This window comes from Megalobrama amblycephala, linkage group LG18, assembly GCF_018812025.1.
Source record: "Megalobrama amblycephala isolate DHTTF-2021 linkage group LG18, ASM1881202v1, whole genome shotgun sequence".
Taxonomy (NCBI): Eukaryota; Metazoa; Chordata; class Actinopteri; order Cypriniformes; family Xenocyprididae; genus Megalobrama; species Megalobrama amblycephala.
Window position 1 is genome coordinate 2,514,174 of NC_063061.1, and position 16,941 is coordinate 2,531,114.

Genomic DNA, 16,941 nt, shown 5'->3' on the forward strand with positions numbered 1-16,941 from the left:
AATGCCGGTGGTAAACGCTCGTGTTCCAATACTCGTGCACAAGTTTTGGGAGGCATTCCCTCGAAGTGAGCTGTGAAGGAGGGGGGTTGTTCTTACGCATGCGCTCATTTCAAAAACTCACTAACAGTCTTTGGTTTCTCTGTCGACGAAAAGATCCTCTTTAGCACCTTTAATTTAGAGAAGGCACACCGCCATCATACTCCGACAAAAGTGACTTAAACGCACCTACAGCCGTACACACGACTTCCCACCTCGTAAATACGAACTTCCCAGGAGGACTTGAACCCACCATTAATCCTTTTGGAGAGGAATTGTCTGTGTATCAGACGCGATTAAATGTGCACAATAGCGAGCTACCCACGGACCTGGTTCCACTTTGAACTGCTTTGAAATCATCAACTGGTAGGAGAATTTCAATTTTTCTTGTTTTTTGGACCCCATAACAGTATATATCATGAATAATAATCACACAACATATTTTTTTATGAATAAGCATTTATTAATAAAAAGTGAAAAAATGTATTTATAAAACTTTTCCTTCGATCACTTTGAAGTCTGTGTTTTACAGTGATAGTCCCTAAGACAGTTCTTTTCATTTGAGAAGCACAGGCGAACATGCACTTGATACAGTGTAGTTGTGTATCCACTAGGGCTGTCAAAAAAAAAATTGAATTTCAAATATTCGTCGAATTTTTTTTTTTAAAAAAAGGCACATTCGAATGTAAAACCCGTGCATTCGAATTTTTGCAGTGTCAAGAGGAGCGCAAGCCATGCTGACGTAACTGACGCGGCTTGTTTATGTTATCCAGTACAGCGCGGTGCAGGGTGCATTAATGTGTTAAATATAATGGAGTCAAAAAGTGAGTGCGCTGATGTTGACGCAAGAAAAAAAAAGACTGTGCTGTCTGCTATGGCCAACCAGTTCGACGGCATATGCAGTCAGACCCTAAGCAGTGCTGAAGAAGGCATCAGGCCTTTGGAGCAGATGGATATGTATGAAAGAGAAGCTACGCTACCCGCTGACGAAAACCCTCTCAGTTGGTGGCAAAAACCGTGCGGTATGTTTGTTTCCACATATTGCGCAGCTGGCAAAGACATATTTAACCATACCTGCCACATCGGTCAGGGGTGCGTTTCCCAAAGCGAACTATGGTCGCAAGTTCCGTCGTTGCCAAGAGAGTTCAGTGGGACTTACGGCCATAGTTGACTAACGATGCTTTCGGGAAACACACCCCCAGAGCTGAGCGCGTGTTTTCATCAGCTGGAAACATTGTCCAAGAAAAAAAAAACACCTTCAGGTGTTTTGACGAGCAATATGTGTAGTGAGCGGATTGTTTCTGAATGGCAGGTCGCTATTTTGTGTTCATGTAGTACAAACATTACGCTGTCTGTTGAAGCGTGTTTTCTCAGGTTAGTGTCGTGATGTACTTACAGTTTTTTTGCACTTTTTATTACCTTACATTAATGACATCTTTTATTTAAAAACAGTTGTTTGAAAAAAAAGTGAATGTCATTTCATTTCAATAAAAGATGCGATGCTTGATTTGGTGTATTTTGTTTATTGCGCTCTCTTGCCCTCTTTTGTGGGCATAGCAGACAATAAAGCACTTTTTTCCTCTAACATTAAGTATTGCCTTTAGAATTCAAATATAATTCGAATTTTGCAAATATTTCAGAAAGATTTCGAATTTAGCTTTTCAGCCATTTTGACAGCCCTATTATCCACTATTGCAGTGTCTGCAGCATCCTCTCTTCGTCTTTACTGGTAAATGTGCAATCATGTCTTTGTGTACATCCAGTGGGAGGTGGTCCGATGACATCTTGGCATTCTGAAATGGAAAAAGTTAAAAAATAAATAAGTGAATAATACATATGGATCTTATATTGTAGTAGATAAACTGAAAGAATAGACATGGTGGTAGACCATGTGTCGAGGGTAGAGATCTAAGAATTATCCATCAAAGTATTATAATTTCAATGCAAATGCTAATCAAAATTCTAATCAAAATACTGTCTGGATCACCTATTATGCTTTCTACATACCATTTACACCTGAATGATGCAACAGGCATCCAGAGCCTGTTTTTTTTTAAATATCCTAATAAACTGCTACTTGGGCAACACTCATAAAAAAAAATCTCAGGAACATTTAGAAGTTAAAAAACAAATAAATTACAAGGCTACAGGGAGTTTCAGATGATGGAGTTTCAAATTCTACAGACAATTTATTCCTGTGTATAATTATTGTCTAAACTAAACTAAGTACAAATTTAACAGAAAAGCACATTTAGAACTTCATAACAATGAATCATCTAACAGTTTAAATTTCAATTTGTGACCATGTGAGAAGTGCAGTGTCCTTATGTGATGTGTAGGAGCACAGGCTATTTTGACTACCACTCTAGCCCAACATTGTAGAATTACAAAATAGACTTAACAATCTCTAAATTAAATTTGATTAATGTTTTCCAAAATAACTAAATATATCTGTGTTCTAGACATTTTACTTACTTGAATCTTGACAAATCCAGTCATGTAAAAAAAAAAAAGGAGAGGAGCTTGATGCGAAGTTTGCAGGTAGAGTGAGTTCATGGTCAGATGACCGGACGTATAAACACTTATTCTATAGTATTGTGAGGACAAAGAGTAGAACCCATTAACTATGTAAATGTGGTCTTGAGAAAAAAAAAAAACATTTGCAAGCCTTTTTTTAAAAATTGTTGAAAGTGGTGTAACAATGGGCTTTACCTTTTAACCCTTTTATTGCAAACTCACTGTGCTTCAGAGTTTATTGCCAACTCTAATCAAACACACCTTAAGCAGCTAATCAGGCCAGTTTATTTGTAGGCCACTGACAACATAGTATTACATTATTAGTTTGATAATTAGGTTAATTCAAATTTAAAAACACTGCAAAAGATAACTTCACACTCATTTGAATTTGAATTATGACACTATATCACTATTGTTACAGGACTAGTTTTCTAAATGTACAATTTACAATTATTATTTTTACAATTAAATTATTTTTAAAATAAATGATTTATTGATATAATTCAAATTATATTAAAATCATAATAAAATCTTTAAGTACATTTCACAAGATTATAAAAGTGGCTGTTTAAAATAAACTTGAATAAGTGAGCAGAAAAATCTAGACATTTACCTTATTATTACCTGAGACTGACATTAAAATCGTCTTTGCAGGTTCTGTGATTTGGCTCTTTTTACAAATTTTTTCATTTTATTTTTTGTCTTATACTACACATATTAAAATTAAATGAAAGCATGCTTTTGGTGCATAAGATTGGTGCACAAACAACAGCTCAGGGAAGTCAAAAAACACATGAAGAGAAATGTGAGGATTATGCAACATCAGCAATCATAGACATTCGCATTAAGGCTGGATTAGTTTTTTCAGAGCACTGTGGAGTTTGCACAAATAACATGCAATTTGGTCTAGAATTTTTATAGGGGTTGCTTGAGGAAAAAACCCAGACATTTCAGATTAGGATGATATTCTGCACTCATTTGAAATTGACTTATAACATTCTGTGACATTGCAGTAAATGTGGTGTGAAATTGACATAGTCCTTTTTTTTAACCGTTTTAAATGCCCACTGTCCGCCGTGCACAGTTGACCTGAAGCAACCGGGGTGGCGGTGCCTCCGGGCTTTGGCCCGTCATCGCTGCTCGCAGCAATATTTTTCATTTTATATTTTATCTTATACCACACATATTAAAATTAAATGAAAGCATGCTTTTGGTGCATAAGATTGGTGCACAAACAACAGCTCAGGGAGGTCAAAAAACATGAAGAGAAGTGTGAGGATTATTGACCTTATTCCTGACTAGTCTACTGCGTTTCAAATTATGGGTTCCACTTCCGGTTTGGGGAACTTCCATTCAAAAAGACTGAAATTTATCATTTCAAATCATAAGGTTGCCCTACAAATAAAGCTTATCTGTCAGCTTGACTGAATGAGCTGTCAATTTTTCTTTCATGTTTTATTTTCAGACATCATGAGAATTACGTAACGCTTGGTATTGTAACATAACATGTTATAACAAGAATATCTATGGCAAGAGCTCTTTTCAGCAGATGCTTTCTATCCTCCTGATTATTTTATTTTGTCTCTTTGCATACCGCTGTAATAGTAGGAAAAAGGACAACATATGCTGCACATTTGTGGTCTGTTCTCTCTATATAATTTACAATATATCCCATTAATAATTCACTGGAATGCACGAAGAATCTCTCGTTTTTCTCCTCAAAGCCTCACGTCTCTTTCCAGGTTTGTTTCACAGGTAAATACAATTTATTAAAATGGAAATCACTATGAATTAGTATCACGCAATGCTAAAGTTCATGAACATTTTTATTAAGGCAACGTATTACATAATGCATATATATATCACTATAGTATATGTTCAACCCCGTCTGTTATTGCTGTGGAAAGAATCACACTTTTCCATGCCCTGTTGAAAGTACCTTGTTGATGCATTTACACTTTTAAATGTCCTTTTAATGTTCGTTGGTTGAAGGGTGAGTAGAATAATGTCATCTCATTGTACCCAGTTTAAAAATAAAATGCATTACTGCGTTCATAGAGTCTATCACTAACTGTTTACATCTTAATGGAAATTACTCCCATAATTCACGCAAAGCGTCATGGGGTGTTGGAATAAGATGAACACAACATCAGCAATCACAGACATTCGCATTAAGGCTCGATTAGATTTCTCAGAGCATTGTGGAATTTGCACAAATAACAGTATGGAATTTGCTCTAGAATTTTTATAGGGGTTGTCTGAGAAAAAACAGACATGGCAGATTATGATGATATTCTGCACTCATTTGAAATTGACATAACATTCTATGACATGGAAGTCATCTCAATTTAAACAATCTCATGGATGTGGCTGTTGTGGTTTATGATCATAGGAGCACCAGCTGCTTCAGTTAATGTGGTGTGAAATTGACATAGTCCTTTTATGTTTAACTGTTTTAAATGCCCATTGCCCGCTGTGCACAGCTGACCTGAAGCCACCGGGGTGGCGGTGCCACCGGGCGTTGGCCCGTCATCGCTGCTCGCAGCTGTATTTTTTTATTTTTTTTTTCAGACTATTTGGGCATTTTTGGGGCCCTTACCATGCATGAAAACTCATGAAACTTTGCATATACATTGGAACCCGCGGCCATCAGGGCCGGACAGAAGCTGGTACCCGGGCATGGCAGGGGGGCTCAACAGCGCCCCCTTGAACAGGGTCCAAAATCATGGTCTATATATCAAACACACTTGCACATATAAGTATAAAACTCGGTACACATATAGACCTCATCGGGCCAAACGACTTTCGTACTCTAAGTTATACGTCACCTCAACAGGAAGTCAGCTATTATGGGTTGTTTGAAAAACGCATGCTCTGGAATTTGATATACTCCTCCTAGGCGATTAATCCGATCACCACCAAACTCAGTCAGCATGAAGTCAAGACATTGATGATGAAAAATTGCCAGCAGATTTTTGATATCTCGAACAGTTTGGCCGTGGCGAGGCAACAAATTTATGGCGAGAAAAGGGAAACAGGAAGTGTGTTATAACTTCTGCATACATTGATTGATCTTTATGAAACTTCACGAGTGTGTTGGTTGTAGTAGTCTGATCACATGGATGTGACTATTGTGAGTCAAAGTTATAGCGCCACCAACTGGCAGAAGAAGTGTTTCACTTTCAAAATGCATTGAGTTCACTCTGTGTTTACCTGATTTGCTTCAAACTTCATCAGTGTAATGTCAATACACAGCAGATGTAGACCTGTGACAGGATTCTTGATATTTTAAATATTGTTGCCATGGCAACACGTCAAACTTTAATAATATTCTTGAGTGTTTTTGAGGCTCTTAACATGCTTCAAATTGCATGAAACTTGATACACATCAATATTGTCAACCAGTAGACATGGACAAAGTAGACATGGAAAAAATGGGCGTAGTGGAGGGGCTCAGTAGCGCCACCTTTTGACAAAAATTGGGGGTTTCTTTTTTTCTACAGTCACCAAACTCGGTACACATATTGCTCTCATCAAGCCAGACAATTTTCTAATTTACATTCATTAGCTCCGACCAACAGGAAGTCACCTATTTTGAATTTTTTTTGAAAAAACAGGCTTTGAATTTAATACTACTACTCCAACAGGGTTTATACAATTTACACCAAACTTTTTTAACTTGGTGCTAATACATTGAAGTTGTTTAATTGCAAACGGATTTTGGATATCTCAAATGGTTTGGCTGTGGCGAGGTAACGTATTAATAGCAAGAAAAGGGAAACAAAGTTTTATAACTTCTGTATACATTAATTGATTTTGATGAATCTTTGGCTGTGTGTTCGTTGTATAAGGCTGATCACATAGATGTGACTATTGTGAGTCAAAGTTATAGCACCACCAACTGGCAGCAGGAAATGTGTTACTTTCAGCATGCTTTGAGATCACCATCTTATTTTTACCCTATTTGCTTCAAACTTCATTTAAATAATGTCAAAACATGTCAGATGTAGACCTTTGAAAAGAATCGTGATATCTCAAACACAGTTGCCTTGGCAAATCATCAAACTTTAATATTGGTTTTGAATGCTTTTGAGACTCTTAGCATGCTTCAAACTGTTTGAAACTCCACACACACATCAGGATTGTTAGCCAGTAGACATGGGCAAAGCCATAGAAACGGGCAGGGAGGAGGGGCTCTATAGCGCCACCTTATAGTGCAGTAAATGTGGTGTGAATTTGACATAGTCCTTTTATGCTTAACTGTTTTAAATGCCCATTGCCCACTGTGCACAGTTGCCCTGAAGCCACCGGGGTGGCGGTGCTACCGGGCTTTGGCCCGTCATCGCTGCTCACAGCTATATTTGTATATTGGGATTGTACAGAGACATATACAGCCATTAAGATGTCATCTCTCCTGGGAAGTCCATAGTTATTAGATCAAGACAATGTCTGCAGTCCAGATCTGTCTCCTACTGAAAATTAAAGATTTTCTTAAGTGATCTTAAGTGAATTGTTTTGACAACATACATCATAAAATATAATCAAACCTGGGTAACAGCTCCATAGCTACAATTGGCATCAAGCTATAGATGACAATTAATAATAAATTAATGATAATCTAATGTGGATATTTATCATATAATGTGGCAAAAATTATGTCATTTGTAGCATTTTAGAATAAGTTAACCCTCTGGAGTCTGAGGCTGATTTGGGGCTTGGGGAAGTTTTGGCATGCCCTGACATTTGTGCTTTTTGCAGTTGTTCATAAACATATTAATGGAAAAAGTGTCATTACACTGTATTCAGCACAAACTAGGCTACAATAATATGTGAGGAACATGTATGTACATGTTTGTATTTTTGAAGGAATAATGTTTATGCGTGGTTATTGAAAAAAAACAAAAAACTTAAGTCACTGAAATAAGGCCAAAAAAAAATATTAAATCTGTGTTCACAAGACTTTTGGGTATTGGAGGTTGTAGACTAGAGTTTTTGCTTCAGAATTATGTAAAAATTATGCTGCCTACTCCTTCATATAAAATAATATATTGGTTTAGTTTTTGTAAGACACTTTTTGTCAAGAAACACAGTATGCATGGAGGCGTGAATGATCATTAATAATGGACCATTTACACCTGAGAAGACAAAAGAATCACATAATAATGACCTGAAATGACTTGCATATTAATGAGGCCTTTCAGTCAGGTAGGCTGTGAAAAAAAACCCTCTGTAATAATGTCTCAGCTCATCATAAACAGCAATACTGTGAAATATTATTACAATTTAAAATAATGGTATTCTATTATATTCTTTAAAATATCATGTATTTCTGTGATGCAAAGTGTCTGAACAATTATGTTACCTCTATGGCATTTCATATAGGCTTTTAGCTTAAAAGCATGCACATTTGGAGAAATATTGATGGATTCTTATATATTATGTCAATTTTCTATACTGAGAAGTAATATTTATTGTCATCAATATGAGTGCTGGATACTGTGTTTTCAGTTCATACTTGCAGCCAGAGGGCGCTCTCTGTGCACATTTAGTCCACAAATTATTCTAAAGAAGAAGAGGACATTTCAGGAATGGTGTTTTTAATTCATACTTGCAGCCGGAGGGCACTCTCTGTACACCTTTAGGCCACAAATTCATATAAAGAAGAAAAGGAACTAGGAACTAACGGCATGTCTTCTACAGATTGCTGACCATGGCTTTAACATCCAAATAAACACTTTTCAAGACAAATACACGATTGAGACGATGCATGCATGTATTGACTCTGAATTTGCGTCTGAATAGCGCTCCCTCTGTGGGCATGGCCGCATTAGCGGATAATGAGCTGAATCACAGACTTCTGACATGGCTCTCTTTTCATACAGATTACTTAAACACAGAATGTTTGTTTTCGATTTGACTTGCACGATTTAAAACCTGACATTTCAACGTTTCTTTACACGTAAGTGTCATTTTTTTTGTCATTAGTATTCATAAGTTACAGTTCATTTTCTGAGAACTATCAGATTGGACTTCGTTCAGAGGGAGAGGAGAGATCACGCATCATGTTAGTTTTCTTTATTTTACAAAAAGCACAACATTGTGTTTTTACTCTGAGTGTACACAAATAAAAGAAGACATTCTATAGTTTCAATTGATATATTACTCATGTCTCTATGACAAGAAATGACGGAGTATTTTAAGTCTGTTTTGCTGCAATGTGAAAAAAATCCTGCAAAACGTGCCAGCGCGTTTTCAGACCTCAGGGAGTTAATCACTACAGCTGCTTAGCATTGCTCATTATTATTAAAAAATAACCCAAGAACTTCCAGGTTAAGCATGGCATGAGTAGGTGCACACAAGTGTAGCTCCCGACTTCTTTTGTTCATTTGGTCATTATTTTTTTTAATATAAGTTCAATACAGTCGATTGAGATGGCGAAGCAAGACCGACGAAATGGCACCAGCGCCTGAGGGCCTAACGGCTTTACCTGAAGATCTCAAAAAACTCTGGTCAGCGCTCCTTTCCGACATGATGCAAGTAGTTCACTCACAAAACAGAGCTGGCTGCCGCACTGTCACCTGTGAACGTAACATTGAATCAAGTGAAATCATATTACAAGGCTCATGACAAACAACTTTGCGAGGTTGAAGACGGGCTAAATGATTACAGTGACAGGCTGGCGAATGTCGAGGTTTGACAAGGGAAGGCAGGACAAGATGAAGGAGTGGAGGCACGGGACCATCGGAAGAGAGGTAAGGAGTCCAGGTATGTGTGAACAAGACCAGACACTGAAGTGTGGGGAGTGAGTGTTCTTATAGTGCTGGTGTGTTGAGGTGCAGGTGCAGCTGATCAGTACTCTGATTTTTGGGAACGAGTGGGAGGAGCGTGGAGATCCGGTGACGATGTATGATGAATTGTTGGTGGTGGGAACTGACTCCATGGCAATTCCATTGCGCTATTTGTCCTATTGTTTTTATGTTTGGCGGACATGTTTAGGTGTTGCACTTGGGCCGCGTATCTTTTGCAGCATCTCACCCATGAAATGGCATTCTAAAATCATGGCGGTCAAGACTCGCGTTTAATAACTTTTCCCTTTTTTCTCATTCCACTGCCTGCATCTCTTTTTTGATAAAGCAATAACGCATTTCTGAATGAACAGCCGCTTAAGAATAGCCTGCCTCCAACTTTTTCGCAAGCATCCATTTCACTCCTCCTAAAAAAAAAAAAAGAGAAAGATCCTACCCAGTGTGAATCATATCGCCCCTCTTTTAAATACTGACATTAAAATATTAGCTAAAGTGTTAGCATTTCGTTTAGAACATGTCCTTACCTCAATAATTTCCATAAAAGTGACTGTTTCCCCATTAATAATTTGGCCTTACAAATTCAACAAGAATCATTAACCTTCCGTTTTTCTCTTGATGGGTTTAAATACCTTGGAATTCATATGACGCGCTCCTTCTTTGTTTGAAGCCAATTATAAAAAAAAGTTAGAAAGGTGGCATAGTCTTCCCCTTACTTTAGCCTAGGGCTGGGCGATTTTCCCAATTTTTTTTTTCAGTTAATTCGAATGTAATATTTTGCTATTTATGAGATGCTGCAAAATTATGAGATGCTGCAAAAGATGCACAACCCAAGTGCAACACCTAAACATGTCCGCCAAACATAAAAACAATAGCGCAATGGAATTGTCACAGAGTCAGTAGGCCAATTTCACACTTCCGGGTTTTTGGCTTCCGGAACGATCCACGCAGTGTAAAAGTTTTTCTGGTTACAGTGATAGATAGCCTCAATCAGAACCAGCTCGGGAATCAAAGTCGTTTTACGAATTAGATGTCACGAAAATGTTTGAACGTTCTTGGTGAATTACTGGTGAGACTACAGGGCTCTCATTAAGAGCTAAATTTAATAAATAAATTGAAGTGATGGCGGTTAAACTGGTTATATTCTTCGTGTCTGTTTGGCGCGGCTGTGCATTATCATGCTTCATGTGCTGTAAAGACAGTGCCTGCGTCTTAACGTGCATACTATCCATCCTAAATAGTAGTCTATGTGTAATATTCAGTGCTATTTAGGGTGGATATTTTGGGATGTATAGAGTGTTTTTAGCGACGTGCCGGGGAAATGATCAGTTGGAAGCTCTCTTATCACGCAAGCCTGATCCTCTGATTCATGAAACAGGAACGTTCGCACCCTGACATTTCTGGATATAAACCCTTCAGTCTCTCACTCATTTTCCTGTCGTCATCATCTTAAAGTGTGTATTATGCGCAGTATTATTGTGCTGTTGCAACATTAATGCAAAGACTGATAGTTGTAGCTACAGTGTGGTGTTGGAAATTAATTATGTCTTAGTTTAATCATTTTAATCGATCAGCATTAGTTATAACATATGCTTGAATGTGGGATGTGATGCCATATGAGATTACATGCTATATATTTTTAAAACATATAAAACTCACAACAATATTATGTATCTCACGATTTTATATCCCCAATTAACCCTTGTGCATTGTTCAAATTTACTACCCTTTCGTTATGTTCGTGGATGAAAACATCCACTAAATTAAACTGCTGTAAAAATGTATCAGATAAATATTTTTTTCAATTTTTTTTGGCCGGCGCCACCCGAACTCCTTGCCCACGAACCCGCTACAGACCCCGTTGAAATCCCCAAGAACTTTTTTTGGGGGGGCAGTATACCTAAGGGTGGGGAGCTTGTGGGTGGGGACCGTGCCCGGCCAATGCCTTCTAGGGCCTTTGAACTGTCATGGCCATTTATGAACCCTGACCCTCCGTGGTCTTTTATGGACTCTGTCTTGCCGTGGTTGACCAAACCACTTAACCAGCCGTGGCTACCTAAGCCACCTGACCCTCTGTGGTCTTTTACAGACTCTGTCCTGCCGTGGTTGACTGAACCACTTGACCCGCCGTGGCTTCCTGACACCCCTGACCCGTCATGGCTACCCGTGGACCCTGACCCACCATGGCTGCCCGTGGAACCTGACCCGCCATGGCTACCCGTGGACCCTGACCCGCCATGGTTACCCGTGGAACCTGACCTGCCATGGCTACCCGTGGAACCTGACCCACCATGGCGGCCTAAGTTCCGGGACCTGCATTGGAGCCTCTGTCTCCGTATAGCTTCAATGCACCCCTCCCCCCCTGTTGGTATCATCTACATCGCGAGGACGCGCCTTCTGGAAGGGGGGCATTATGTTACAATTATCGCCTGTCCCTGTCACGCCCCGGACTACATCTCCCACGATCCTCTCTGCCAGTCACATGTTCTCTCTTCGTTAATCACCACACCCAGCTGCAGCTCATTACACGGACTATAAAAGACTCATACACACATCACCTCACGGCGAGGTCTTGTTTTCCCCAGTGTTACATTTCCAAGCGTTTATCCTGTTTCCCTGTCTGTTCCGGTTCCTGTTCCCGATCCCTGTCTGGTTCTCCTGTTCTGTGATTGATGGCTGCCTGTCTTTTGACCACTGCCTGTACTTTGACTACGATCCTGCCTGTCTCTGATGTTCCTGTTCGCCCCGTTTGACCATGCCTGTACGACCACGCTCAACATTTAATAAAGCTCTGCATTTGGATCCCTACCTGAATCTCCCATCGTTACACTACTATTGGCGTGTGACGTAACTAAAGAAGAGACGAATTAGCATATTCTTATTAAGAGTTTTAATGCATGAAAAAAACAAATCAAATTTAAAAAAGATATTGAAGAATTGTTAAACGTTAGAAAATTATTTTATTAAAAAAAAAAAAAAAATAAAAAAATAAAAAAATATATATATATATATATATATGTATGTATGTATATATGTGTGTGTATATATATATATATATATATATATATATATATATATGTGACCCGCTCTGACGAAATGAGTCGGAAGTCGCAACGTTCTATTTTAAGATATGGGCCAATAATGTGGAAAAACAATGAAAAAATCGATTTTTTTTTTTTAATGCTAATTTCAAAGAACAGACTTTCAAAAATAATCTCCCAAAGTTTCGTTATCCAGATAATTGAGTAAAGGTATTTAAATGGCTATTAAATTTGACATGGTTTTACTAAATTTGCTGGAAATTAACTTCTCAACTCCTCTCGTCACTTATGAGCATTTCCCGGTATCCCCTGAAACGTCATTATCTCTGCTCTACAAATATGGTGTTACACGTTGTATAGAACCAATCAAAAAGCTTAGAAATGTAAACACACTGACCTAAACGCTGATTTTTAACAATGGGAAGCCCCGTTTCGACTGACAGGCACACGATCGGTCCAGCCATCCTCCTGTCAGACTAGCGCGCCTTATAAAATAAAACTCCCATTTGCGTGTCTCTCTTTAAAAGCCAATAAAAATTGAATCCATATAGGTAGCACAAAAATTCTTTTTGCATACAAACTTTCATATCAAGCCTCCAACATGCTTCTGTTGCGTTGTTTTCACCCTCTAATGAGTCTGAGTAATATGCGTTTACAACAAAAACAGCACAGCAGCTAACTGAATACAAGTATGTATATTTCACGTGCTCATAACTTCATGAAAAATGCACAGAACATAAAAATAGCACATCAATATTTAAAGCAGATTCTCAAGATTAAAATGAATCCAAAATCAATGTAATATATTGCGATGATCACAAGATATTTCTCACGGAATGATTTAACATACTTGGCTAAAAACATGTCTCTCATCTCTCCGGGATGCAGTGTGTATCCAATGTTCCCGGAACCATCCATGTTCGTTTTCCAACGTGGAATAACACAAAATAGATATCATGAATCTCATCTTTTTAATGCATCTAACCATTTTGAAAAACTCCTAACGAGTGCTGAGAAGCACCTCTAAACCGGAGTTTACCGCCCGTTGGCGCCACCTGGCTGCGGAAAAAATTAACAATAATTTTTCAAACTATTCTTTATGCTATCACCACGAAATTTGAACCAGATGCAGCTCACATATAGGAGAAAAAAAATTTTTTTAGCGATCTTATTGTGTTCCTGAGTTATTCCATGTCAAATAATAAAAAAGAAAAATTATTTAAAAAAAAAGTATACATATTTTTGTCTTTTATCAGCTGTTTCTCAGCAAGAAAATGTCCAAATGTAATGTAATTTATATTTTCTTAAAATTTAAAATGTTTTCTATCAAATGATACCTACCTTTTGACTCTCCTTGCTAGAGTTTTGGAGTTATGAGTCTTTACTTTTGTGTGTGTCGCTCAGGAAAAAAAAAAAAAAAAAAAAAAAAACTCTAAAAAAGCCTTCAGGTCTTAAAGGGTTAATTCAAATAAATACTTTCAAATAATTTGAGCTTCAGCCTGGTTTAGCATTTATATATATATATAAATGTCTTTGGTCAAATTAAGCTGTAAAATAAATAGTTTATCCCTTTAAATGAAATGGATTTTGAAAGATATCAACAAAAAAACGGGCAAAAAACTTTAAAAGTGATTTTCTCAGGTTTTCAATTGGAAAAAGAGGGCAGACGACCATAATTCAAATGGGTATATCTTTAAAACCATTCAAGGTATGACTTTGACTAGGATATCATTTTAAAGCTTATTGTCTCATCTTTCCATTGATACCAAACTCTCAATTTTGAAATGTGGGTCACGGTGACTCATTTTGCTGGATCAGGTCACATATATGGTGGGCCCAGGCCAGCTAAGTGACTTTGCTCAACATGCTCATATCAGTCTGCCATTTACCTGTGAATGTATTCTTCCTACTTTAGCCAGAAGAATACATTCAGTGAAAATGACAATTCTTCCCAAGTTCCTTTATTCATATTCTCGATTCACATCCAATCCAATCTGAAATGGGAAGATGAATTGGGCATTGAGCTATCTGAAGCTTTTTGGAGGGAGGCGCTTAAAAAGGTCCACTCATCACCATCTTCTATTAGGTTAGGGCTTATACAATTCAAAGTGCTGCACAAGGTTCACCTGAGCAAGGCATGGTTAGCTGGAATATATCCTGGATTAGATGCAGCCTGTGATAAATGCTCTTTTTCCCCAGCCAGTCTGATGCATTCGTTTTGGTCTTGCTCCTCTCTAAATAATTACTGGCCATTGGTTTTAAAACTATCAGTGATGCCCTTGGGGTGATATTTCAGCCTTGTCCTTCAATGGGTTTTTTGGAACCCCCAGTGACACTATAATAATTTCTTTAACTGCAACCCAGAGGGACATTATTACACTTCTTTATTGGCCCGTAGAAGAATTTTATGTTGGCAATCCCCTACCCCTCCTTCCGTGACAGATTGGCTAGAAGGTGTTATGTCCTTTTTAAAATTAGAGAAGATAAAATTTACATTATGGGGATCAGTGGACAGGTTTTACTCAAAATGGAAAGCCAATTTGTCATATTTTAAAAATTTGAAAGAATTACCCAGTTGTTAATTTTTAATCTCCATATATGTATCAGAAGAGAAGGGGTAGGTTATGAACATGAAATATGAGTGACATGAGCAGAAAATGATCAGCGATAACAGAAGTAAAAACACAGACAGACAGCGCTGGAAGCCTAATGCTCATCAGATCTTGTGAATCAGTGGAAAATGAATAGAAATAATGATTCTGTCTAGTGAAAATGTGTAAATATAGAATATAAAAGTCTGAATTTTGAGGAGGAAGGGTGCAATTACCAATTTTGTGGTGTGTAATGGAAAAGTAATATAACAAGTAGTGTAACGAATGACTGCTGACAGGGAGAAATAAGTAAAGTAATATTACTTTTGAAAAGTAATGAGTAATAGATTAAGTTTTTGATAAATTTTTTGAAAAATGTTTTATTTAATGTGATATTTAAATGAACCCCCTGAAGCAGCATGTAGAAGCAGGTCTGAACCTTAGACTGGACCTGTCAATCATGTCATGAATTAAGTCTCTCTTTCTGATTGCGAAGTTCCTGTTTATCTGAACTGAGAGACTGAAGAGTGTTATTGTTCTCTACAGCTTGTGGGATTGTGGTGTCACAGATAAAGGTTGTGCTGCTCTGGCTTCAGCTCTGAGATCAAACCCCTCACACCTGAGAGATCTGTATTTGGTTGGAAATAAACTAGGAGACAGAGGAGTGAAGCTGCTCTCTGATCTGAAGGATGATCCACATTATAAACTGGAGACGCTTTGGTGAGTAGTGATGACTAAAAATTTTTGAATATAAATTGAAAGTCTTTTTATTTCAAATCAATACAATATTTTGCATGTATCATTGACTACATTTACATGAATTTACATAATGTGATTGATCTTAATATTATGCTGGGGTGACAGATATAAATAAATAAAATATTGTTATATTATTTAAGGATTGTCAGTAGGGATGAAAATTCTCCTCACAATAAAAATTTGTCTCCTCACGATAATAACGATAAGTCTAGTTGGTGACATAGTTTCGTGCGTGACCGATTCACTGTTCACGTGCAGAGTGAAAACAAGCATGGCGGACCTGAGGTTGAGGAGGAGCTTGTTGTTAAGCGAGGAGCTACCTCCACAATTTGGAACTGGTTTGGTTATAGAAAATCAGATGCGGAGCAAACTACCGTAATCACTAAACAAATGTTTAATGCAAGAGCTGTATGCTCTATGAGCAGTCATTCATGCCGTCATCACCCGGGTGTTGATAGCGCGAGCGCAGATAAGACCTGAACATCTCACGTTGCTATCTGTGTTTGAACTGAACTCATTTAAACCTTGCCAATTTAAACATTCAACCGTAAGACGCAAAAGAGAACTTGCACGCGCTGTGAGGAGATTCGTGTGTGCTCATCCGAAGAGCTGTGTCACAGCCAGGGCCGCATTAAGTCTACAAGGGGCCCCTGGGCTTTACCTCTTGAGGGGGCCCTTCATCCACCAGAACATTTACCTACATTCACTCAATCTTCTTAATCACAAAGTGAAACTTATCAGCCTTTTATTTTGCATGAATAAATGCCATTACCAAAACATCCGAACCTATAGGTCTGTTATAAAATATAAATATCACTGCAAGAACTGCATATTGGCACATAGGCTGAACTATTTCTACAGGCTACTCATTTCAAAGGCTGCATCCTCCAGGGGTCGCATTTGAATGCTGTATATGTCATTGAGGCCGATTCATTTAAGAAAAACAACCGTTGGATTGCAAAGTAAGAAAGAAAATACAGCATTTTGCACCTCACAAGGAATAATCATCAATTTTATTATGGTTACTTTTCTTAAATAAGACATCCTTAATGATGTATGCAGCCTTCAAATTCGAGCTCCGGAGGACGCAGCCTCTGAATTGAGACGCAGATTCAAACAGTAACAAAGGCGTCAGTTTTACTGTATCAATTCCAGCGCGAGTCCTTGTCTTTTGGAAGTGCATGCAAAGTGGAT

At 37.9% G+C, this 16,941-nt stretch overlaps 1 protein-coding gene across 3 annotated transcripts in view; it reads left to right on the plus strand.

Moving 5' to 3' along the window:
* The window catches only part of LOC125252947 (NLR family CARD domain-containing protein 3-like), a 97,043-nt gene that overhangs the window by 71,072 nt on the left and 9,030 nt on the right, over positions 1 to 16,941 (plus strand). For all 3 annotated transcript variants that reach the window (XM_048166643.1, XM_048166644.1, XM_048166645.1), the window contains one exon: positions 15,535 to 15,708. In XM_048166643.1, the coding sequence (XP_048022600.1) occupies positions 15,535 to 15,708 (174 nt within the window). The remainder of the gene's footprint in view (positions 1 to 15,534; positions 15,709 to 16,941) is intronic.